Below are 24,443 nucleotides of genomic sequence, written 5' to 3' on the forward strand. Positions count from 1 at the left end.
AGCGGTACAGTCTAGCGGTACCAGAAGCTTGCATCACTTGATAGTACACATTTTAGATAACAGAGCGTGCCACGATTTGTTTACTAGCGCTTAGGACTACAATCGCAAGGCACTCATTCTTTTACAGTACGGTGTGTGTAAAATACTTGCGAGATATTTCTAAGTTATTTTACCAGTGAACGGAGAGGTTAGTTATAAAAATGAAACCGTTTTCTTCTCGAACTGGGAAGTTAATGACGCTAGCCCTTCAGTATGAGATCTCTGGTAAGTAGTGTCCATGTCAAACTGATCTAGTGCGTTTTGCAACACAAAAAACTCTTCACCAAATTAAATTTGAAATATATTTATTTCCTGTTTACTCCTCGCCAAATGCTCAACGGTAATGTAAAATTTTGCTATGTTGTCAATGAATGTTGTCAATTTAGAAAATACAAATACGCTCATTTTTACGCTATATTTATTGCGATAACCGTAGAATTCAGCTCAGGTATGGGTGCAACAATTTGGAAGGAATCAGTGTGGCTTATTGATTAGGTAAGCATAAGCTTGGGGTGAAAATGGGAAATCACAGAAATCTATAACCAGGTTTCCCGACAGTAGTATTCACGCCCACGATCTCCAAAAACTTGAGCTTGCGAGTTAGCTAACCCGGCATACCTAAGCGCATGGCTAAACTGATTGGACAAATACTCAAATATTGCCAATAAAAGGAAGTTGGATTAATAAAAAAATAAAGACTATATTTTGGAAACCAAGCACGCCAGGATTTGCTCCGAGGCCATAGCGGTACGCTAGCATAGCTAATTCAACGGCTCAGCGGTCCGCCGGCCCGGCAGGGAAAGTCAAATAGCAACACCTGTCAGCGGTACTTTGTACCGCCGTGGCCTCGTGAGACACTCACTCAGCGGTACAATGTACCGCTCTGGCAGCCAACGTGTTAAATCACCCCAGGTTTGCCTCAAATTCATTTACACAACAAACTGATGGGTATTTTTAAACGTAACCATTATTACAGAAATGAATGTAGGGTTGTTACGTTCACATTGGCTAGACAATGTATTAAATAGTTGCAATTATCTATGCATTAAATTGACGCAAGTGTGATAAACAGATATAAGTTGAAAACAATATTCTCTCACCCGTGGGTAATACAAGTGTCGAGCTTGATTATTATTATTATTATTTTTATTATTATTATTACTTGTATGTATGGCTATGAAGTGATGTACATCCATTTATTATTATTGTTATTTACGTAGTCAAATGATCGTATTGTGTGTGAGGTTATGTCATGAAACGTGCTGTACATAAACATATCAGTTCAATTAATGTAAGAACCTGCATATGATTCATTCTTACCTGTATATATAATTTGTAATCCATAATTGTGAAACACACTGTAACTTCCAGAATGGTAATAGGTGACGAGAACGATGGAGAATATTCTCTACATTATAATCTATGTATTAGGCACTCTAGAATTTTCACAAAGGTAGATTTTTGTAATGTATCTTTGTGGAAGCCTGGCCAGGACATATATAATGAGACGATCTCGACGAGTGATTGGTAAGGGAGTTGTTGGTTAGCGAGTTAGAGGGTAGCGAGTTATTGGTTGCAACGAGTTGTTATTTAGCAGAGTTATGATGTAGCAAGGTTATACTTTTGATCACGTGTTGTGACATGCTTCTAAGCAGTCAACTGTTTCAACCAAACAGAAATGGTTTCAACTGTGTGTTAAGGTTGCAATCTCCATGTGCAGCGACTGGCTCTATTTTTTAGATGGCGGCTTTGTGATGCGAGTGTTTTCTTTGTGGCAGCAGTGATTAAGGTTATGTGTGTGTTTAATTTGTAAATAGATGTGAATAAAATAATTGTACCAACTGACAGCATCTCGTGTGCGTCTTTGTGGATACGTTAACTGGCGACCATGACAGGACAATTAGAATCTATTGGACTCGAAAATGAAAAATTACCAGAGGACCGTGGTGATGTTTAAACAGTTAACCTACTTGGCTAAAAACATTGACGCCCAGTTAGGAAAACGAGGAGAACATCGAGACCTAGTTTGGAAAACTCTAGGGGTATATCGGGGCACAGTTCCAAGACCAGATTGACGTCAGAAGAGGGAGCCGAATATCTGATTGCTGGACTTCATGGGCAGGAGATGCAAGTACGACACAGCCCGCAGCTATGTTCAACCTGCGAAGAAGTTGTGGAAGAATTCAGCGGGAGCGGCAGTGTCCACCAACCGAGAGCCGACTACTGAGTCCAGCTGCAGGAGAGGACTTCGCACACAGATGGAACGTAGTGAATATTCGACGCCGAGACCAAACAACCAGACAGCACACGAAGGACAACCTCAAGAAGTTCCACGACAGCACGGAAGCCGGACATCCAAGAGGCGAAGAGACATGTCAGTCTATCTGACGAAGATTCTTCTGGATCAACATGCGGAAAGATATCCTGGACTATGTAAAGGGGTGCTATATCTGTGCCTGCACCATGGTGAGCAACAGATAGGCAGATTTCAGCTGAGGAAGACGGCCACAACGCCCGTGGGAGGTCATAGCCTTGAACTGGATGGGTCCTTATCCTAGAACACAACGGGGTAAAACAGGACTCCTAGTAATCACTGACCTCTTCACAAGATGGACTGAGGCCTTTCCAATACCTGAGGTCACGACGGGACACATTACCAGCCTGCTACGAGACGAGGTATTCCGCTGCTACGGTTATCCACAGTGCATTCTGTCAGACATTGGGAGTCAGCTCACATCGAGGAAGCAGCAAATGATGACGGAATGGGGTGTGGAGCACTGGACCATCCTATTTACAACCCAAGGGCAAATCCAACGGAACGACGGAACCAGGAGCTGAAAAGGATGCTATGATTCCACCTGATAGACAAAGAACATCGACTGTGGGACCGTCACCACAATCACTCTTTGCCCTGCGACGAAGCATCAACCGTGTCACCGGCTATTCCCCAGCAGAGCTGTTTCGGGGTACGGCACCGGGTATTGGAAGATTCGTCCAACACCCACTTCTGGTCAACATGATGCAGTGGTTTCCCTGGCAGAGCAGCAGCAGCAGCAGCAGCAGCAGAACATCGAGGAGAAGCAAGCTTTGACCGAGAAGAGATCCCTTACCCAGACCAAGGCTCAAAATGTCGAAGCGACCCAGATCTTCCAACCAGGCCAGCAAGTACTGCGACGTAACCACTCAGTCGGTAATAAGATTGGAGGGCTTTACGCAGGTCTTGCACCTAAGTGGGTTAGTCCCATCGAGGTGGATAAACAGTTGAGCCGTGGGGTCTACTTATTGAAGACCAACCCTCCTGTCAAGGTCCACGCATCAGAGTTGCGGTGGGTCACCCAACCGCTGCGCATACAGAGTAAGCTTGGAGGAGAGGCTACTAATGACACAGCACCATCTGGTCATCGTGAGGATAATGCATCGACTATCATCGAGGAAGAGGCTGGCAGCGAGGCAACCCCGACCTAGCACATCTGCTTATAATTTACAAACTTTATTCCACCTACTCAATACTGTACAATCATTGCAATGTCTATAAATACATTACAATATATTATCAAGGGACTAGTTTCGACCCTATATGGGTCATCATCAGCCTAACTAAGATACACTTATGGATTTGCCGAAGTCCTTAGTCAGAATTACATTGTGGAAATAAAATTTAAAAGAATGAACTGTGTATGTGATGCGATAATGTACATATAAAATGGTGGATTGTTGAACTGTTATAGATAAAATAATGTTATACCGAAGAGTGACTAATAATTTTTTTTCTTTTTTTTAGGATTTACGTCATTTACAATCAGACTGTAAAGATTGTTATCATACAACTTTTACAATGATGATTAAAATATGCCCTTGTTAGTGAATACTCTAAAATTGCACTTTAAAAACGTAATATGCCGGTTGAACGCAAAGTCGAGATGCTTCTATTGAGTTCCAAAATTCTGAGTGCATCTTCAGGTGGAGAATTGAAAGTTGAATATTGGCGCAGAGGGTGTCTGTCTTGCTTAAGGTCCAATATTTCTGATACAGAAATTAAATGTAGATACAACCATGCGACATTCTTATAATATAATGGATTCTTGCAGTAGTGTGAGGAAAATTCCCAATCCAAGTTGGAACCAATAGAACCTGATGATGAAAAAGTTAGAATTAATGCAAGATATTTTGAAGGCAGGGAATGGCGAAAAACGAAAAGAGAAAATAACGAGTACTCACCTTGCGCACAATGCGAACAACCTTACCGGTACAGTGCAACTAAGGGAATGAGAATGGCATGGGAGGGGAAGAAGTTGGTGAAGGGAGGAGCAATCCAGTGGAGTGGGTGACGTGCGAAGGGAGGGGCGGGGAAATGGGAAGTGGCATAAGGCGGGGCCGGCGGGTGGGAAAATGGTGGTGATTGTATCGGCAGAGGACCTTTTATTAACTTAAAGAAAGATTTTTGATCTGTTAACTTGTTTTTTCTGAAATAGGTAATGAATAAATAAAAAAAATATTAGACTTTTCCCTTATTTCATTGAGGTTATAGTTAGCGTTAAAGTACTGGTCCTGATGTAGATAAAAAATTCTCAGTTATATTAAGCAGAGGGACCTTGTTAGCTATTTTAAGAATGTTCATGTCTAGTTCAATGTTCGTGAATTTATGATTGTAATCGATGATGTGTTGGCCGATAGCTGAAAATTTATTATACTGGGTATTTGACTGTGTTGATGTGTTCCAAATATCTTGTATTAAAGCTTCTTCCAGTTTGCCCTACATAAGAAATAATAGTGCAGGAGTTACATTTGAGTCTGTAAACACCTGATTTTGCGTAACTGTTGACCTTGTTGATGTGTGACGTGTTATGTAGTATGTGTGTACTGTTATTATTGGTTTTGAATGCTATTTTTATGCCTTTTTTCTTGAAAATATTAGTGATCTTATGAATTTTGTTATAAAAAGTGAAAGTGGAAAAGGATTTGTATTTAGGTAGTTCATTCTTAAGTGTTGTTTTGGGACGAAATTTATGTTTATTGATAATACTTTCTATGAAGTGGATACCGAAGCCATTGAATTTTGCTACACTGCGAATAGTATTTAACTCAATGGAAAGACCTTTCTTGATCATGGGTACGTTGAATGCTCGGTGAACATAGGCTATTATATGTTGCTCTTTTGTGAGGTTGGGGGCGAGTTGAATCTCGACGAATAGTAACTGCGGATTGGGTGGGTTTTCTATAAATTTTATAGGTTAAAGAATCTGAATGTCTTATGATGGTTAGATCTAGAAAGTTGATCTATTGATCTGTTTTTGATTCCAGGGTGAATTTGATATGGGAGTCGATGCTATTTAGTCCTTGAAGGGTGGTAGGAGCGTCTGTTGATTTTTCATTTATAATTACTAGAACATCAACAACATACCTGGCCCAAAAGAGAATATTATCGAATTTGTTGTTAATTTTTGTGTTCTCGAGGAAATCGAGGAAAATTTCCGCAAGAGTACCTGAAGCTGGTGAACCCATTGCCAGACCGTTCTGTTGGTAGATGATGCCACTGAACGTGAAAAAGTTGCTGTTTACGACCAATTGAAGTAACGTAATAAAGTCTTGAATCTCTAATTTACTCAAATGACTATTTTTGTTCAAGTTATTTTCAATGATGGGAATTAACTTGGAAATTTGGATGCTGGGGTACATGTTTATAATATCAAAAGAGTGGAGTGAATAATCAGGTTGCATGCTGAACTTATTTAGTTGATCTATTAATTCATATGTGTTTTTAATGGACTTCTTGGATAAGAACTGGTAGTTATTTCTTAAGAACCTTTGAATACATAGCAATGTTTTGTACAATGGACTCTGTCTATAATTAATGATTGGTCGAATATTCTAGTAATTATAAATGAAAAATCAACAGACGCTCCTACCACCCTTCAAGGGCTAAGTAGCATCGACTCCCATATCAAATTTACCCTGGAATCAGAAACAGATCAAAAGATCAATTTTTTAGATCTAACCATCATAAGACATCCAGATTCTTTAACCTATAAAATTTATAGAAAACCCACCCAATCTGCAGTTACTATTCATCGCGATTCAACTCACTCCCAACCTCACAAAAGGGCAACATAAATAGCTTAGTCCACCGAGCATTCAATGTACCCATGACCAAGAAAGATCTCGGCTATTTGCTTTACGTCGCACTGACACAGATATGTCATATGGCGACGATGGGATGGGAAAGGCCTAGGAATGGGAAGGAAGCGGCCGTGGCCTTAATTAAGGTACAACCCCAGCATTTGCCTGGTGTGAAAATGGGGAAACCACGGGAAACCATCTTCAGGGCTGCCAACAGTGGGGCTTGAACCCACTATCTCCCGATTACTGGATACTGGCCACATTTAAGCAACTACAGCTATCGAGCTCGGTAAGAAAGATCTCTCCATTGAATTGAATACTATTTGCGGTATAGCAAAATTCAACGGCTTCGGTAGCCACTTTATAGAAAGTATTAACAATAAACATAAATTTCGTCCCAAAACAACACTTAACTTGTTCGGTGGGCGATGTGGCGAGATCCACGGCTACAAGTCGCTTGCTCGATGGGGAACCCGGATATATCCGCCAATTGAAATTATATATTTTTTCTCAGTTGCCTGCCTGCAGAGGTTTATTTCCTTTTCAGTAGTGTATTCTGGATGAGTAACCCTCTGATGTGAGTTTTTTCAACTATGTTCTCCCAATACCAATGCGTCATCCATGAGTTGCAACATAAAGAACGCAACTGACGTCTGGGCAAGAATGACCATGGCCTAATAGCTTCACGCTGAAGCTTTAGCTCGTCACCTAATCGTCCCGTGGATGTAATAATATTGCTGTACAAGAGATTTCTAGAGATTATGACACTGAAAAGACCTCTCTGATGACATCTTATAACTGTGACTGATTTATAATCCCCAGTCTTGAGTTCTGCCTTTACAAATGGAGTGTGTGTTTACCAAGAGTTACACAAGATTTTATTATCGCACGCGTCCGTAATACAGGCTTATTTCACGACCTTCATCCAAACTGCAGAGACCAGAGTTCTATTCGATCCTTTTTCTTACACTTCTTCCGCTAAAATAGCTATAACGAATTTCCAGCCCCCACCGTTTGAGGAAGATGATTTACGGGTCATAATAAACGAAATGTTGGAATTTAGTGGGGAGAATAGTGATATTAGTGAAGTAAGTTCTGCCGAAGGGAATTTGTAAGTGACAAGAACTTAGGTGGAGTAAGGACTGCAGGCTTGAATAAACAGCGTTCGGGCGTAACTGATGCAAATGTTCAGCAGTCGCTAAAGAGACAACACGTGTTCAATTCCAGTTCAAGTAGCGACGAGTTGTGACGATAATACTGATTACACTCCAGCCATTGCAAGTTCTTCTTCAACTTATACTGAAAATGGACAAAGAAAGTCCCGCTTCGATTTAAAATTCCATCGCTATGTAAAGGGAGAGTTTTTAGGGAAAACAAAACTGAGCGAAATATTTTAATTACTTTTTATGACGAGATATGCCAGAACATAGCTGAACAGACAAAGGATGCCGAGCAGGAAAGCATACATAAAACCCAGTTTAGTAAGATGAAAGGAAGGAATAGAGATCAAGACCGTGTCCGAACAAATAAGAACGAAATAAAGTTTCTTATGGCCATGATGTTGCCACAGGGGATTGTATAGAAACCTAAATTAGGACACTATTTCTCGCAGTCACTTGTTCACTACGCCTATTTTCTATGAGCTGATGACAGAGAAGAGATTTTTTTCTCGCCGGACTGAGTGTCCTAGACTGTTGAGGTGCTGGCCGGCCTTCTGTCCCCAACTTGGCAGGTTCGATTCTGGTTCAGACTAGTGGTATTTGAAGGTGAAGATATTTGAAGGCCTCTGGTCAGTAGATTTACTTGCATGCAAAAGAACTCCTGTGGGACTAAATTCCGGCACCTCAGCGTCTCCGAAAACTGTAAAAGTACTTAGTGGGACGTGAAGCCATTATTATTATATATTGCAAGATATCAAGTGATTCCTCTGGGGCATATTTCCATAGTTCTGCTACTACCGAGTCTTCCCCCAGCGCTTCGTTATTTTTGAGACGGGCAATGTGGCGCTTGATTTCATCTCTGTCGGGTGGTCTGGAATCTGGGTACCTGAGTAAGGGTTCCTTGGTCTCAATGGCGCTTTGCGGTTTAGAGCAATTAAGTAAATTCTTGAAGTAATCTGCCAGAATGCTGCAATTTTCTTCATTTGACGTCGCCAGTGTGCCATCCTTTCGCTCAAAGCATAGAGATGGTAGTTTATAGCCAGTGAGTTTGCGTTTGAAGGCTCTGTAGTACTCTCTGCTTTCATTCTTCCTAAAGTTTTGTTCTATCTTTTCAATGAGAGATTTTTCGTATTTACGTTTCTCAGTTCTGAACACCCTAGCTGCTTGGGCACGTTGGGTTTTGTAGGTTTCCCAATCATTTTCTGATTTCGTTGAGTAGTACTGTTTCCACGCATTGAGTCTTTCTTGGAGGACTGATTCGCAGGTACCATTCCACCAGGCATGCTTTTTGCTTCTCTTGATTTCTGCAACGTCTTTGGCGGCCTCAACAAGGAGACTTTTGGCATTGTTAAAGTCACAGTCACTTGGTCTAGCCTTCTCCTGGAACTCCTCGACCCTTTGCCGAAGTTTATCATTGTCGAAGCGTGTGATCTGTTTGGTTGTCTTCCTTGTGTTTGCGGGAATTGGTTTGAATTTGATAAGAGACATATAATGATCTGAGGCTACATTGATGCCTTTCTTTTCCTTGACATTCATAATCTCAGGGCCTCCTGGAGATTGCAACATGATCAATTTGGAACTCTCCGAGAGCTTGGACGCGAGAACGCCAAGTCATTTGCTTTCTGGGTAGATGGCGAAAGTGGGTCGACATGACCTGCAGGTTGTGATTTTCGCAAATGGACACCAGTCTTTTGCCATTGGGATTGGTTCTTTTGTGAGCAGGGTAATTTCCTATAACTTTCTTGCACTTCTGTTCATGACCTAGTTGGGTATTGAAGTCACCCAAAAGAAGCTTGACATGGTGTTCGGGGATTTTGTTTAATTTTTCATCCAGTAGGTCCCAGAAATTATCAACATCGTCTGGATCAGACTTGTTCTTATCGTTTGTAGGAGCATGTGCGTTAACTAGGGCATAGGTTTTGTCCGCACATTTAATTGTGAGTATAGACAATCTGTCATTCATAGGCTCGAAATTTGCAACCGATTTAAGGATCTTGGTTCTAACAGCAAACGCGGTTCCAAGCATCATAGCTCCATTGAGGATTCCACTTTGCGCTTTGCTCTTGAAAAATCGGTAGCCTTCGGATTCAAAAATCTCTTCATCTGGGTACTTTGTTTCCTGTACGGCCATTATGGATATCTGATTTTCGTTAAGAGCTTTGGTGAGGGTTTTCAGCTTGCCAGTTTGTGTAAGTGAATTTATGTTGAAAGTTGCTAGAAAGGTTTTAGATTTTGGCCTGAGTTTTTGACTCTTCGGGGTACACCGAGACGCTCCGAATTGTCTCTTGCATGATGTCGAGTCTCCCCCAGAATCCGAACGAGACTCGTGCGCTGTGGCGTTCACGACGAGGGATTTATCCGAAGAATTACCCCCTGGGGTATGTTTCTTGAAACGTTGTGCCATCATGCTTTTTGACTTGACTTTGCTTTGGACGGGTACCCATCCTTTTATAACTAGGGTTGTTAGCCCTAGAGGTTGCCTCAAAATGTTTTCTGGCTTCTGGTCATTTACCAGTCTTCGCCGTAACCCTGGCAAGGGACCAGTTTTGTTTTTCACGGTGGTATTTTATTTCCCTACTACCCTCTGACTCTGCTGGCGGCAGAGCCAGCGAGCTTCCCCAATTCCAATGGGACGCGCCCGATGGAGGTAACCGGTAAATCCTCACACGGGATTATTATTATTATAATTATAATTATAATTATTATTATTATATTTTCCTCCACAGCTTTTTATATATCTTTGACAATGAGGTGAATAATGGACAACTTCCTTCAAAAATGTCCGGCTCCATGGCTGAATGGTTAGTGTGCTGGCCTTTGGTCACAGGGGTCCCGGGTTCGATTCCCGGCAGGGTCGGGAATTTTAACCTTAAGTGGTTAATTTCACTGGCACGGGGGCTGGGTGTATGTGTCATCTTCATCATCATTTTCATCCTCATCATGACGCGCAGGTCGCCTACGGGTGTCAAATCAAAAGACCTGCATCTGGCGAGCCGAACTTGTCCTCGGACACTCCCGGCACTAAAAGCCATACGCCATTTCATTTCATTTTTTCCTCAAAAAATATACAAGATAATCCAGTATTTGACCACCTGTTAGCAAAATTTTTGGAAGCTTTTACCATTAATGGCGAAGTGTCAATTGATGAGAACCTCTTGCTATGGAAAGGGTAGCTAGGGTAGAAAGTTTACATACCAAGAAAACGATCGTGTTTGGGAATGGAATCATATAAATTATGCGAAGCCGAGACAGGTTATATAACTTGATCTGCTTCCATGTGCATCATAATGAACAGCTGTAAAAGACATAACACTGTGAACACTGTAAATACTGTAAATATTACCTGTATTGTAATATAGTCCATTTGTGTCACTTATGAATTGTAGGTAGGCTATATAAACTTGATCCCTCAAAAGCGCTAACCAATATAACAGAAAATTTCGTGAGTATTAAAATATCTTCTATTGTAAATCTTTTAAGTACATGTAAACTTAAATCTACAATTTACATATACAGAAACATATATTTCCAGGCAGAGATTGATAGTAAACTGCCTGAGATATTCAGATAAAAGTTACTGTATAAACGAAAACCAGAGCTTTGCTATTAGGAAGAAGCAATCTCGATACCACAGTGTGAAAGCACTTAGTACGTTTTTGCACAAAGTACTGAAAAATTAAAATAATACAATTTTTTAACAATTAAATACATTATATTAAAGTAAATATTTCTCTTTCGGCCCTTCAGTAGTTCATTTAAATCTAAGATTGTTCTTAATCAAGTAATTAAATATTTTCTTCAATCGGGGAAATCGCTCCCCACCTGGGAGTGAGCTGGTGTGTACCAAGCTCCCCGCTTAACTCTCTTGGAGCCAGGCGGTACTGCGAGCGTCCGCCCTTTAAATTGCCAGAGCCGATGAGATCGGCCTTTAAATATCCGTGCGGAAGTTGCCAGAGCCGATTACATTGGCCGGCTGGAAATTCTGTGATATACATACTTTTTTGGCAGTCTATAGTGACGTGCATACTTTTGTGACAACCTGTAGTAAAGGGGCTACAAGTTGTTGTGTGCCTGACCTTGCTTTGGAATTTCTAAGAGGGTGTTCTAGCTTTCACAAGAGTTGTTTCCTGTGTTTAGAAATACCGCTAACCGGTCAGTACAAGATTGCTCCTTGCAGTGAGTGGATTCTTGACAGCAGAATGGCAAGTAGTTCACGTGATATATTTTCAGCAGGTATTGATGACGATAAATTAATGGAATATTTGGAACAATGCGAAGTGAACGCGGATGATTTATCGGATAGCGATAGTGAATTTAGTTCAGAGAGTAGTGATGAAATTATACCAGACACGCCCCCGGGATCACCACAGCTAAAGAAGTGGCGTTTATTTGTTTCTAATGGCAGTAAGGCTACTGTGAATACTGTTGTTGATGAAACTAGTGATGACGAAGATGATGATGATGATGATGATGTCTCTGGAGAACATTTTGTGGAAATTTCTCCCAATGAACCTGACAACGTCCCTCAGTCTCCTGTTTCGTTCATGGAACTTCCTGGACCTAAACATGCCCCTGCGCCTGATTCTCCGCCCATATCATACTTCAATTTATTTTTCACTTTTTCTCTGCTAAACCTTATAGTCACCGAGACCAATCGCTACGCTGACGAACTCCTTACTTGTAATGAACTGTCACCTAATTCCCGCTCTCGATGTTGGAGACGCACTACAATTGACGAAATAAGGGCGTTCATAGCTGTCATCATGAATATGGGACTAATAAGAAAACCTACCATTGTTTCGTACTGGAGTACTGTAGACCATTTCATTACCCCTTGGTTTGGTGAAATGTTCTCAAGGAATAGGTTTCAGCTTATTTAGAAATTTTTTCATTTAGTTGACAACAGTAAGCTTTCTCCTCCTGGCTCTCCAAACTACGATCCCTGTGCTCGATTCCAGCCTCTTGTAGATCATGCTAATAGGCTATTTAGACATCATTATACTCCTCATCAGCAACTTTCCGTAGACGAAAGTTTAGTTGGAACTAAATGCCATACACAACTACTCCAATACATGCCGAATAAGCACCATCACAAGTGGGGGATAAAATTTTGGATGTTGTGTGATGCAGTTAGTAAGTATTGTGTTGGTTTTTATACCTACCGAGGAGCAAGATCCACTGAAGACAGAAACGAAATCAGAATTAATGGACTGGCCTACACTGTAGTGACCAAACTCATGTCCCTAGGGAATTATTTTATGAAAGGTTTTCACGTTTACGCAGATAATTATTTTACGTCAATCCCCCTTGCAAAACATTTATACTCACTTGGAACATTTATTACCGGCACTATACGAAGAAACAGGAAGGGACTACCAGATGCTGTGAAAAAGCCATTTAAATTAGTTTGTAATAAATATTTCAGACAGGGGCCAATTTTACTAGTGGGATCCAAACAGAAAAAATCTCAGAAAAATCAGGTGGTGCTTATAAGTACATGCGGAGTTGCAATAGAAACAGAAGTGCCTGCAACTGCTAGAAACAGAAGTGCCTGCAACTGCTAGAAACATTAATCAACCCAAGAGGAAACCTAACGTGATCTTAGACTATAATCGTTATATGGGTGGCATTGATACAAATGACATGATGGTGTATTTTTATTTAGATGAACGTAGAACTTTGAAATTCTGGAAAAAAGTTGCATTCAATATAATTTCGAGAATGGTCTTAAATGCTTATTTGATGTATTTAGAAAACTGTAACGGAAAGAAAATGACTAGGCTCCAGTTCTACTCCAGTATAATTGAATCTCTGAGTACTGAATGGTTTGAGAATAGACAAAAGATTATCACGAATATTCCCGTGTGTGGCGTAAAACTTTTGTCAGGTACATTAGAAAGACGGTGCGTTGTATGTAGCTCTCCGCAACAGAGAAAGAGGTCACGAACTGTGTGCATCAAGTGCGATAAAGGCCTGCATACTAAATGTGCAGCTCTTCATAAATGCCCTAAATAAACAAAATATATTTAAACTTCTACTTGAACAAAAAACAGAGATTTTATATGACGTTGCGTTACGCTTTTTATTGTTCCTATTAGTGTTAGTGATAAGTGATTAGTGTTAGTGATAAGTGATTAGTGTTAGTGTAAATAACCTTAAGTGCTTCAACAGTGGCCTCAAACTTTGAACAACATTATATAGCGGTGACGAGTCTTCTTCTCAAAAATTTTCGGTGAGTAAATTTATTTTGTCATTTTCATTCTTTTTTAATAGTGACATAGTAAATTTGTGTTTGCATTTTTTGTTTTTCTTTTTCTCGTTCAGAGCAATTATTCTGTTCATAAATGAATTCTCTATCATTACGTAAATGCCGGTCCCCACGGGTCAAGTCTAGTGTGCCTGCCTCTCACACGGAGGTCATGGGTTCGATTCCCGGACAGGTGAACGATTTTTACCTGGGTCTGAGTGTTGGTTCGAGGTCCACTCAAACTAAGTGATGACAATCGAGGAGAGATCTTAGGCTAAGAGAGCTACCTTGGTCTAGAAAACCATGAATAATGAACGAGAGAATTCGTCTCACTGACCATGCGTCACCTCGTAAACTGCAGGTCTTCGGACTGAGCAGCGGTCGCTTAGTAGACCAAGGCCCATCAGGGCTTTAGTGCCATAGACGTTTTAATTACGCATATTGTATTGTATTGTAAGATGTTTTTAAAAATAGATACTGAAACAGAAAACTAGAAAAGGGGATTTCCGATAAAATAAAAACTATAATCTCAACTATTATTTTTTACTTTTTAATAACTCAGAACTATTTTTATACAATCTACACCACATATATAAAATTTATCTTAAGTGTTTGCCACACATCGATATATACATGAATGTTATCGGTGAGTAAAATGGTCTTATTTTCATTAGGGACATACGTTTGAATTTTAATTTTTTATATTTTTATTTTTCGCGTTCAAAATAATTATTTTATAGAATTATATTTAGAAATAATTTCTGCATTCAGACGTATATTCTTTTGTATCGTAGATGATATTTTCAAAGTAGATATTGAGAGAGAAAGTGCAAAAATGTTTTTCTCTTCCTAAAAGTAAACGTTATCGACAACCATAATATCAACAATAATACTTTTTAATTATTTATATCACTCTAAATCAGTTGTTTATTTTATGTAGTCGACGTGTAGAAAATTTCTTGCCGGTATTTGACATATACCGGTAGATATACGCGAATGTTAAAATGCACGTAATTCTACTAAAAACGGCCTGGCACTTTACAGTAGTAGAGTGCAGGCGGAGCTCTGGCCTCTTCCAGCTGCTAGTGAGCGGCCGACCAGATCGGCTCCTGGCTCCAAGAGGGTTAAGGGGTTAAGAAAGAACTACCTAAACACAAATCCTTTTTCACTTTCACTTTTAACAACGAAATGCATAAGATCACTAATATTTCCAAGAAAAAAGGCGTAAAAATAGCATTCAAAACGAATAACAACAGTACACACATCCTACATAACACGTCACACATCAACAAGGTCAACAGGTATGCAAAATCAGGTGTTTGCAGGCTCAAATGTAACTCCTGCACTAATATTTCTTATGTAGGGCAAACTGGAAGAAGCTTTAATTTAAGATATTTGGAACACATCAACGCAGTCAAATATAATACATTTTCAGCTGTCAGCCAACATATGGTCGATTACAATTATAAATGCACGAACACTGAACTAGACATGGACATTCTTAAAATAGCTAACAAGGGCCCTCTGCTTAGTATAACTGAGAATTTTTGTATACAATTCGACCAGTACTTTAACGCTAACTATAACCTCAACGAAATAACAGAAAAGTCTAATATTTTATTTGATTTATTCATTACCTATTTCAGAAAAAAACAAGTTAGCCTTAAGCCACTTCCCATTTCCCCACCCCTCCCTTCGCACGTCACCCGCTCCACTGGATTGCTCCTCCCTTCACCAACTTCTTCCCCTCCTATTCCATGCCATTCTCATTCCCTTAGTTGCACTCTACCGGTAAGGTTGTTCGCAATGTGCGCAAGGTGAGTACTCGATATTTTCTCTTTTCATTTTTCACCATTCCCTTCCTTCAAAATATCTCGTGTTAATTCTAACTTTTTCATCATCAGGTTCTATTGGTTCCAACTTGGATTGGGAATTTTCCTCACACTACAGCAAGAATCCATTATATTATAAGAATGTTGCATGGTTATGTCTACATTTAATTTCTGTATCAGAAATATTGGACCTCAAGCAAGACAGACACTCTCTGCACCAATGTTCAACTTTCAATTCTCCACCTGAAGATGCACTCGGAATTTTAGAACTCAATAGAAGCATCTCGACTTTGCATTCAACCGGCATATTACGTTTTTAAAGTGCAATTTTAGAGTATTCACTAACAAGGGCATATTTTAATCATCATTGTAAAAGTTGTACGATAACTATTTTTGCAGTCTGGTTGTAATTGATGTAAATCCTTAAAAAAAAAAATTATTTGTCACTCATCAGTATAACATTATTTTATCTATAACAGTTCATCAATCCACCATTTTGTGTGTACATAATCGCATCACATACACAGTTCATTCTTTTAAATTTTATTTCCACAATGTAATTCTGATTTAGGACTTCGACAAATCCATAAGTGTATCTTAGTTAGGCTGATGATGACCCATATAAGGTCGAAACTAGTCCCTTGATAATATTTTGTAATGTATTTATAGACATTGCAATGATTGTACAGTATTGAGTAGGTGGAATAAACTTTGTAAATTATATGCAATCTTAATTCAATACAGAACCAATAATGAAATGTATAACCTTGAACTAGCACATGATGAAGAGGAGGAGAGCACATCCAGCGACATCGAGGAAGAAAGAAGATACAATCTACATCTAAGGCAAAGTCGATGAGTGTGACAAAGTGTGGAAATTTTTTCAAGTTACAAGAAGGATATGATGCAAGTGCGATAAACAGATGTAAATTGAAAACAATATTCTCTCACCATGGGTAACTAATCAAAGGGTCGAGCTCGATTATTATTATTATTATTATTATTATTATTATTATTATTATTATTATTATTATTATTATTATAACTTGTCATATGGCTATGAAGTGCTGTACATCCATGTAGTATTAATATTATTTACGTAGTCGAATGATCGTATTGTGTGTGAGGTTGTGTCATGAAAGTATTATTATTATTATTATTTACGTAGTCAAATGATCGTATTGTGTGTGAGGTTATGTCTTGAAACGTGCTGTACATAAATATTTATATCAGTTCAATTAATGTAAGAATCTGTATATAATTCATTCTTACCTGTATATATAATTTGTAATCCATAATTGTGAAACACACTGTAACTTCTAGAATGGTAATAGGTGACAAGAACGATGGAGAATATTCTCTACATTATAATCTATGTATTAGGCACTCTAGAATTTTCACAAAGGTAGATTTTTTGTAATGTATCTTTCTGGAAGCCTGGCCAGGACATATATAAGGAGACAATCTTGACGAGTGATTGGTAAGGGAGTTGCTGGTTGGTGAGTTAGTGGTTAGAGAGTTATTGGTTACGACAACTTGTTATTTAGTAGAGTTATGGTGTAGCAAGGTTATACTTATGATCTCGTGTTGTGACATGCTTTTAAGCAGTCGACTGTTTCAACCAAAGAGAATGGGTTTCAACTGTGTGTTACGGTTGCAATTCCATGTGCAGCAGTTAGCTTTCTTTTTAATGGTGGCATTGTGATGCGAGTGGTTTTTTTTTGGTGATAGCAGTGATTAAGGTTGTGTGTGTGTTTAATCTGTAAATAGATGTGAATAAAATAATTGTACCAACTGACAGCATCTCATGCGCGTCTTTACGGATATGTTAAAATGTCTTAGATTTTGCTGTAGGGCCTGGAAGTAGACCAATGATCACTTTTCAAGAAATGAAGTATTTAAAGGAGCCATGACCGGCAACATCAAAAGTGATAGTTTTGTTATTAGTTCTTAGATGACAATGTTGACACAAAACGACAGGGATGGTAGTGGATACATCCAACAATAGATGATCGACCTGGTCACTCAACTACATTAATAAACACGCAGGCGCTAATAGTTGCATTCTTTACCAGAGGACTATGGGCCACGATCCATTCGTATTTATTGCGACCTTGAAGATGGTTTTGTACTTAGATATTGTGCTATAACTTTCACAGCTTCTAGCCTAGCCTTGTCATATTTCACTACTATAAGCATATTTCTTGCATTATTCAATGAAAAAATGCTACATTTAAAAGCAACCCTTTAGCTGTAGCCTTACTGGAACTTTTAACTTATGTGCCTTCCAAGATTTTCTTGACTGATTGGGTTAGCTCTAGTTTTGTTTCTCGAGCATGAATCCTATAACAATCCTATCATTTTTTCTGGCCTTGATCCTCTGGATGCTTCTCCTTGAGTGCCAGCCTGGTATTCTTAAACTTTTCAACTGCTTTCCGCCATCATACGTTACACTCGATAACATCTGACTCTTTCGCAGTCTGTACATTATTAGCAAGTTTTGCCTTGTGTAAAACCGACAGTTTGAAGTATATATCATATACACTCTCTCCTTTATTTAACTGACGTGACAAATACACTCTGGTTTCCATATTCCCCCATGACTAGAATAGTGACAAAAACTGAATGCATTAACACAATGATTCCAACCCAAGCAATAATAGACCACGGAAAAAATCTGTCAAAGATTGGGAAATTTAAGTTTATTTGTGACCTTGAGCTCAGCTGCTATGCGCTTCCGTCACACAACCCAGAACTGCTGGGAAATGATATTAAGAGACTTTCACAAGAATGAGTTTTTAATTGTTAGGCTGCTCATATAAGACTATGCTTTTTATTAGTACATTTCAACATAACATTTTTATATTTGGGCCAGTATGGTAATATAGTGGAACTGTGTACAAGGTGATGATATGAAGAAAATGTTCATTTTTTGTTGAATACTTGGTAAATGCATATATTTTCTGATGAGTACACATTTTTTCCATTAAAAAAAAGTCTTTGCATACAATGAACAAGGAAGTCATTGGTCACTATCTGGGCCATCTTTACCCTGGAAAAGAAAAAATGCATGGAGATTCATAATGTAAAAAATACAGGGACATACCATTTATTCATGACACAGCGTACAAGTGAGTGCAACTTTGCTAGGTGTCCCCGTATTGTACAGGATGTCCCATAATTCAAGCCAGAAAAGTAGCCATTTCCTGTCAGAATGGCAAAATCCTGTACAAATGGTAGTCTGTCTTTTAGTTGACTACAATTTGTGAAGACGTAGAGATGAAGTAATTCTTCTCCATGTATGGTAAAGCAAAGGGAGATTGTGTGCTTACAGAAAAGTGGGAGGAAATAGCCAATATATTCTTGGCTTGCATTTACAGATGATAATCCTTCTAGAGCTAAAGGTACAGTTTGCTCACAGAGGAGTGATATGGAACTATTCATTATTTCCAGTCTTTAACGTGTTCAGCAGGGATTTTATTGCCAGATATGTCTGATGATGTGATGATAGGTTAGAAGAGTAAGTGTTGTGTGATCAGACATATCCCATACTGTCCTTTTGAAAACCTGGTAACCCTAATTATCTTGCCATTACTCAACTGGATTGGCATTGTCAGCTACCAGACAGTCGAGCAAACACGTGGTGCATTTATACCATGCATACAATCTAACTCAGTTCGTTGCATTGTGCGTGGCAACAGCTAGGTCATCGGCCCCAGCTAGCTTACCGGAACCAAGTGTGCAAAGGATTCCTCAGCCTCTACTCTTCCCTGCCATTATTTCCTTCGGCATTCTTTCTTCTGGTATTCTCGGTATTCTCATCATGTGCCCAGGCCACTTCAGTTTCTCTGAATCAGTCCTGACCTGCAAATTAGAGAAGAGAATGAGCCCCAAACAAGCCAAGGAAATTGCCTGTATCTCCAGGTGCCAGCCTAAATATGACGTGATGATGTTGCCAGCTGACCGGTGCAAGCTTTCTAGTGTTCATGCTGAGAAGTGAGCAAACCCAGTGGTTCATAAGGTCAGGTCATGACAGCTCTAAGATCTTGGGCTGCGTTGGGGATCAATATCTGTGTTCAGTTCAATCAGGTTACATGCTTGCTGAACATGGACATTCTAAGTGAAGTCGAGATTAAAATGAAACGTAAATCCTATGCATTATAAGAAAAGAATGCTGGGAAGAGTAAAGTATGGGAACCATTTTATGTTGTTACTGATGACAGGGGGATGAGGTAGCAGGCAGGGGCCCTCTGTGGAGGCAGCCCTACCCTGCCTAAGCGAGTCCCGGAGCACACTGACACAGTGTGTAATATCTGGTAAGGGTCCTCGCTCAGAGTTACGAGTCAAGACCTCAACGGAATCAACGGCGGACGTGGACTTTGGTACGGTGGAGATGGTGGAAGAGGAAGCCCTGGACTCGGGGATAAATAAAAGTACAATCTAAAGAGGCCAATGGCTTCGGGGAGATGAGGCTCTTCAGGAGAGCTGGTGGTCCCTTGGTAGAGGTAATACAACAAAAGTCCATCTAACAGTGTCTGCACTTGATGTTAAGGGGTGGCTGCAAAAGGAGTCAGTTTGGGAGATGGTGGGTTCGAACCCCACTGTCAGCAGCCCTGAAGGTCATTTTTCATAGTTTCCCATTTTCACACCAGGTAAATTCTCGGGCTGTACCTTAATTAACGCCACGGGCGCTTCCTTCTAACTCCCAGCCCTTTCCTATCCCATTGTCGCCATAAGACCTATCTGCGTTGGTGCATTGTAAAGCCCATTGTTAAAAAAAAATTGCACTTCTTTGGTTCCATCTCATCCTGTTAGTCATTGTGAGCAGGCACCTAATGATTAAGTACAACTGAAGGAAATTAAGCCAAGAACACTGAAGTTCCGCAAAATGGGGATACATTTTTATCACAAAATGGCAACATATCAATCTTAGGGGTTTTGCCAGTGTGTTAAAAAATGTGTTGTCATAACAGCCAATGAAAAGTCTAAATATAGTATCGTCGTTACCCTTTTTTCTATTTGATAGAGAAGCATGAAGATGAACAGGAAATTAAGAGCTCTGGCAATGAACCACCCAAAAACCTTGTCGTTTCCAGCGATGGAAAAATGACTCAAGAGAAACGCTCGTGGATGAAGATCTTCTCTAGTTGGTTACTGTGAAGAAAGAACCCGGAGATGAGAATGATAATTTAGGATGGTGGAAAATGCATGCACATGATTTCCCCAGACAACTGAAGTGGTCAAATGATATTTTGTATACGATCAACAAGTGCAGCTAGCGAGCACAACTTCAGCAACATGAGCTTTGTTATAAATGAGAGGCGAACCCTTACTGATACCGGGCACATCAACGACCTTCTATTCCTCTTCAGTAACATGAAGCTGGAATAGGTAAATGCACTTCATTTAAATACTGTATTGTTATTCTACCTAAATAAAAATAGAACACAATGTAGCAATATTCAAACACTTGAACTTATAGAACTACTATCACTTGCGTGTTTTTCTCTTTTGGAAAGAGAAAATTATCTCTCGTCCTGACGTTGCAAGCTGGAAGGGGCCGTAAAGATGGTAAAAAACATTGGAAGACCTATTAATTTGTACTTAATATGACTGGCCACTAATGCATATATACAATAGGAATACACTTTCTCTCTTCAGTAGCTTCGTTTTCACTGTAAAGAAATAGAATCAATACTCATTTGTGCACAGTCGCATAATTTCCGTGCAATATACATACAAGGTAGTTACAATCACAAGACGTTTATTCATATAGAAGTTTATTATCATAGACGGATCTTAGTTAAAGTGTTACAGAATAAAGATATTCACTAAACTCCCTCCATGACCGCAACAGAAGTGTAAATGTTTCACAAAATGGCACAGTAAATGGGATCTTGCTATAAAGAGACATTAATCTTTATTATATTTTTGGCATCTTACGACAGCTGTTGCTTGGCTCGAGGCCCACAGATGAAGGGAGGTCACAACGCTTCCCTCAGCCACATTTCTTGGTTTCCAGACTGGTGCCACTACTCACTGTAGCTCTCCAATTGTCTTCATGACGCTGATCTCGTTTATTCAACTCAGAATGAAAAGGTGCAAACTGTTACTGAACGCAGCACACCAAGAATCGACGGCTCAGCCAGCCTGGTCTATTCGCCAGCCCTACCAAGCCCAGCCTGTAAATGAAACCAAGCCCTGTTAGCCGAGCTGCCTTGATGAGGCCCTCGTGCCGTAACAAGCCCAGCCTCGCTCTGTAGTGCGGTCATACGATGCAAACCTAGCTTAGCTGGCAGATACACATACGAGTCCAGCTGAGCCTGAGATCGCTTACTGCTCATCTCGACCTGCAATTTACCAGCACCAACTCTATCTTGTGACTTTATTTTGTACCATGTCTTACCTGGTTTTTCCTGTGATGCTTCAGATAAACATCACTTCAGTTAAAATCTCCACCATTGTCCAGTCTCAAGTCCGGAATGAGAAAGGCACGGGGGTTAGAATCCAGCTGTAAAACTCCCAACGCAGAGTGTCTGGGAATGGGAAGTAACCTGGTTCCCTAGAGCGGCTGAGGGTTTTGAGCAGATGAGTCATCACAGGAGGATAATGGGCCCTCGGTACAGGAAATGCTACCTATATCTCATTGAAGGTAGTCCAGCGGAGTGGCTACAAAGTGTGTCATTATTCCATGTTAGGGGCAGTCTGTATTCCTGTTGGCAGTAGCTCAAGAATGTCTTTAGGAGTGGCAAACCCATTGTAATCATAGCCTAAATGAGTATGAATCAAACTATGCTAAGGATGGACCATAAATTTTAAAAACTTGACTATTTTCCTGTTAGAGAAAGACCAATTATGTGCTGTTAAGTCACGAATATCCCAATCCAGCAGGAGCTCAATGAAGGAATGGATGATGAAGTCACAAAATACTAAATTCACTTATTTCCATCAAATCTTGATAGTTAAGAAGTGCAGAAATATGTACAAATGCTAGCCCCTAACATAATTATTTCAGTGTGATATTTGTAATATATAACAGTGATGTTGAAAAGCAGATTGGATAATACATCGTCTGCACAATATATTAAAATGATTTCTTCTATGCACTTTGCAGTGTCATGTTGTAAAACCACATCCTGTGAGATCTCTGAAATTAAGGAACATTGGGCATTGTAACAAATAGGATGGTTAGTGCTGCTGACTAGAGAAGGATAGGATGAGAACTAGACCCCACAATCAAAACTAACACCTGGTTGCTCAATGACCCCCTGGCCCACCTGTGGGCACTGACTAGGCTGCCAACATGCAGGTTTGGATAAGGCATGAGCTTTCTCTACATTCTATTTCTCCCACCGAACTGTCTACATGTAGCATTTGTTCTTTCATTTTCCTTCCTGTCCAACATTATTACGTTACTATACACATAGGAAATGAGTAACTATAATAATTTCATTCAAATTTTACAGAATTATTCGACTAGCCTTAATTTTCAATCTCACCAAATCATCAATGATATTGATTTCAAAATCAACAATACATAGAGTACAACAATACAAATCCATGCTATACAAGAAAAAAATAATTGTGAATTAAAATTTATGAACTAGGGTAATTTTCTGATCATGATTCCAATTTTTTTAAATTGTATACAACTACATTTAAAAGCAATTTTCAGGTATCAAACATACAGTCTAATTCTGCAGATATTTCTACACCAGTCACAAGTTTCCTTCCAGTGAAATTAGGACACATGCATTAGAGACCTTCCATGTACCTCCTCTTAAATTCATACTTTCGAATCATATTCATCACATATTGGAAGAGAAGTGATTTTTTTTAAAGAGTCTAAAGAAAGGGAGGAAGCACAGTGAAGATAAAAGTAAAGTAAGGAAATAGTTCACTCAGAAAATATGAGGTGATCTCAATAATAGAAAGAACATATTATAGATATATTTTTTTGTAAATAGTCCGTATGATATAAACTGTAGGCAAACACTAAGCACTCAGCTGTTTTGAACAGTCAAGGTTCATTTCTGAGGAAGTGAAGCAAAGCTTTCCCTGCAGTTTCTCTCTTCTGTTTGGTCCAACCCAAGAGAATATACCCATTATTCTGAGCCACGAAAGCATCAATCCAACATACAAAACTATATTTTTAGGTTCACAAACCTCCAAGGAAGATGAGATTTATATGTATATAACCCTTTCAGACCTGAAAGAAAACTGGAGGTGTGAATTTTTGTTTGTACGTCAAGAACTGACTAATGCTCCTCAATACACATATTAATAGTTTATTTTACAAAATAAAAACTAACATTCGAAAAACAGGACCCACACAATTGTGCGTATCAAAATTCAAAACCTCGTTGTATCACGTACGATGGTGTAGCTTCAAAATTTACGTTCACTAACCAATGTACACACTTCATTGAATATATTCCGGTATTCAGTAAAGCTTCTAGATTAATATAAACGCAGTAAATAAATACTTACTTTCGGCACTACTGCTTCCTGCCATCTCGCCGATCAACTGTGCTTTTTAAACTCTTCTTCCTTCGCCCTGGCGGTCAAGCGCATACTAAAATCAATTGAAATACACGCCACGTGTCCTGCACAATCACTGCAGTCCAGTGTAGCGCCGAAAAAACATCAAATACGGTCAGGGATAACTAAAATACGAACCCGCACAATTGTGCGTACTTGGTCTGAAAGGGATAAATATAATTTTTTTAAATCACATAGCAGTCCCCAGCCACCTTAAAATCTCTGACAGGGCTGGGAATTGAACCTGAACCTCAAAGACTGTTGCCAAGGTATTAACTGTTACATAACATTGGTGAGCCCAGTAAGCATAAACAGCAGATGGAAGAAATATTTTTCAAACTTTGTTAAATGTAAGGACATGCAGGATTGAAACAAAGGAAGATGACAGGAAAAACTGAAGTAGACATGGCTATAGCAGGACTGGCAGTTAAAAAGATGAAGTGGGGAAAGTCGTAGGAGTAAATTAAGTTATAGTAGAAACTATGAAGGCCACTGGATCTTTGGGAC

General features: G+C 39.5%; 1 protein-coding gene across 2 annotated transcripts in view; it reads right to left on the minus strand.

Moving 5' to 3' along the window:
- Nucleotides 1–24,443, minus strand: part of LOC136864624 (MOB kinase activator-like 4) — a 254,865-nt gene that overhangs the window by 76,743 nt on the left and 153,679 nt on the right. Inside the window, exon 5 of one of the 2 annotated variants that reach the window (XM_067141865.2) lies at nt 21,389–21,577. The exons of the other annotated variant lie outside the window; for it this stretch is intronic. Coding sequence (XP_066997966.1) covers nt 21,551–21,577 — 27 coding nt within the window. The 3' untranslated portion in view covers nt 21,389–21,550. Of the gene's footprint in view, nt 1–21,388; nt 21,578–24,443 lie in introns of those variants that run through there. 2 annotated transcript variants of the gene reach the window in all.

This window comes from Anabrus simplex, chromosome 2 (genome assembly GCF_040414725.1).
Source record: "Anabrus simplex isolate iqAnaSimp1 chromosome 2, ASM4041472v1, whole genome shotgun sequence".
Taxonomy (NCBI): domain Eukaryota; kingdom Metazoa; phylum Arthropoda; class Insecta; order Orthoptera; family Tettigoniidae; genus Anabrus; species Anabrus simplex.